The sequence below is a fragment of the Xenopus tropicalis genome, chromosome 4 (genome assembly GCF_000004195.4).
Source record: "Xenopus tropicalis strain Nigerian chromosome 4, UCB_Xtro_10.0, whole genome shotgun sequence".
NCBI lineage: Eukaryota > Metazoa > Chordata > Amphibia > Anura > Pipidae > Xenopus > Xenopus tropicalis.
This window is the reverse complement of record NC_030680.2, coordinates 113657770-113660573: the sequence shown is the minus strand read 5'-3', so window position 1 is coordinate 113660573 and position 2804 is coordinate 113657770. Positions and strand designations below refer to the sequence as shown.

General features: G+C 41.4%; 1 protein-coding gene across 1 annotated transcript; it reads left to right on the top strand.

Annotated features, from left to right (window-relative positions):
* Positions 1-516: 516 nt before the first annotated feature.
* Positions 517-1952, top strand: LOC448276 (UDP-Gal:betaGlcNAc beta 1,3-galactosyltransferase, polypeptide 2-like; the record flags this gene model as incomplete). The annotated part of the gene is given in 1 exon segment (NM_001006126.1): positions 517-1952. A coding segment is annotated over 1 exon segment (1167 nt). The 3' UTR covers positions 1783-1952.
* Between the last annotated feature and the right edge of the window lie 852 nt (positions 1953-2804).

Here is a 2804-nt window from a genome sequence, read left to right as displayed (position 1 = left end):
GTAGGGCAAGTGCACAGTAGTGGGGCGTATTCTCTGCAAACATTTTTCGGCTTGCCAAGAATACGCCTGTGTGGCATCAGCCTTACATGTAAGTCAACTACATCTGTATGGGAATGGCCTGAAAGCACCTGGTGCACTTCATGGCAGGTGATTATGTCTTGAAAATGCTTACTGGTACACTCTCAAGCAATTCCTATTAAAATGAAAGCAGAGGTGGTTTAGAGCATCTTGTCCCCTGCCCACCAAGCTACCATTGCCCTAGAGATGCTAGAAGAACTGCCCAAAACTGCAGCAGAAGTGAGTCCTTGAAAGTTATTAACAGCAGAAGGAAACACAGAGATAAAATGCTTTACATGCTATAGCCCTGAATATAGAATGGCACTTGTGTTTGATAAGGAATTATCTCTGCCCACATAGCTGAAGTGGACGGGGTGATGTAGAAGTAGGAAAATGTCTTTCATTGGATAGTACTGATCATTTTGCATGTGTATCTGTAATTGTGTTCCTGTTTTGCAGGCAGAAAGGTTCCAAACAAGACAAGCACTACATGGATTATAACCAAAGGAAGTCTAGGTATAAATAGTTTTATTCATTTCAGATCCGGACAATTCTAGCATGTCATCCTGGAGAAGACGTCATTGCTTCCCTCTTGGGTGGAACTGGCATACCAGGCGCTTCATGTTCCATTGCTTTGTATTACTGGTCCTTTTCTTCTTTATGTTTGTTTTGTTTCATAATAATCGATGGCTTCCGAGGCAGATAATGGACAAAGGAATCATTCAGGTGGATAATACCAATAGTTTCCAGTCAAAGGAAAGTGAAACAATATCAAAGATGCTCCAGAAGTTAGTTGTCTTCAGTCTGAAGAACAATCGGTCTTATCACAAAAAGGTCTTACGTCAAAGAGTGACTACTGCGGAAATTACGTCTAACAGGGTGTCTCAGAATACACTGCATTATGGTTATATAATTAATGAGCCTGACAAATGCCAGAAAAGCACTCCATTTCTCATTCTGCTAATAGCAGTGGAACCACAGCAGCTAAGTGCTCGTGAGGCTATAAGGCAAACTTGGGGAAAGGAAGACCTTTTCCATGGAATTCTGATTGTTAAGTTGTTTTTGCTTGGCAGAGATTCTAAAGGAACGGACAGAACTGACCAAGCAATTGTGGATGAAAGTAACCAATACCATGACATCATCCAGCAGGATTATTTAGACACCTACAACAATCTGACAATTAAAACCCTAATGGGAATGCACTGGATAGCCACTTTTTGTCCAAACGTTTCATATATCATGAAGACAGACAGTGATATGTTTGTGAACACTGAGCACTTAATATACAGGCTTCTGAAGCCTGACGCAGCACCACAAACAAACTATTTCACAGGATATTTTATGAAAGGGTATGCGCCCAATCGTAATAAAAACAGTAAATGGTACATGCCCCCGGAGCTATACCCCGGAGATCTATATCCCCCATTTTGTTCTGGGACAGGCTACGTGTTCTCTGGGGACCTAGCAGAGAAGATATATAAAGTTTCTTTGAGTATTCCACGTTTGCATTTAGAGGATGTATACATTGGTGTTTGTCTTGAAAAATTAGGCATAAAGCCAGTGCCCCCTCCCAAAGAATCTTATTTTAATATTTGGAGGGTTTATTATTCAGATTGTGTGTATAACCAGATAGTCACCTCCCATCAGTTCCAGCCTTCAGAACTACTGAAATATTGGAATCAGTTGCAGCAGAACAGGCATGTCTGTAGCAAAACCCCCAAGTAAAGAACAATTCTGATCAATGTTGGGGTACTGTCTGTGGGGCAGCACTTTCTCTACAGCAAGATACCTTCAGGGAAGGGCACTTGCAAAGGAAAAGATAATGTTAATTGCCAAATAAATAAATAAGGTTTATTTTTGCACATTTTGATATGTTCAGCATATTACATGACAAACTTTGATATTTGTTTTTACTTTCATACCCACCTATTGACTTAAAATTGCTGTTACTTTTATGGTGTCTGCTTTAGAAGTATGAAGAAAAAATATGTTGTAAGGTAATTATCACAGATGTAGGGCTGGCACCTTTTTATAATAAAAACATGCAGCCTGGGGGCAATTGGGGGTACCAGGGGTGGAACAATTGATAATTATATATGAACCTGCCTTGACCATTAAAATACCGGCCAGGTGGCAATCCTACACTGCTACAAATGCCTTCATATACCGTATTCACTAGGAGATGTTGGACACTAGAAAACACCAATGAAAGTGTATACACTAAATATCAAATAAGTAGTCCGTTACTGGGTAAACTGTCCCTATTTTACATGGACACGCCCTGGTTTTGACTCTTGGAAAATTGTTGTTGCTGGAAATGACCCTAGTGCATAAAACAATGATAATCTAATGACCAAATAGCAACTCACATTGTCTGCTCTCACTCTGTACCCTATAGTCATTAAAAGGGTATACATGAAACTAGTGCTGGGCGGTATACCGGTAAAAACCGATCACCGGTGTTTTTTTTGAAACCGATATGTATTTTCTACATACCCCCATACCGGTGTGCTTGAATACTTCCGGGTGCGCACGTGACGTCAGCGCGCACGTGACGTCAGCGCGCACGTGACGTCAGCGCGCACACTCTACAAAAGCGCCATCGCATTCAGAGTCGGATACCAATGTGAGCTGTCGGGGGTGGGGGTGCCTGGCAAGTAATTATATTTTATGTGAAGGGGATGGGGGGGTGTTATTTATGTGAAGGGGATGGGGGGGTTATACTTATGTGAAGGGGATGGGGTTGT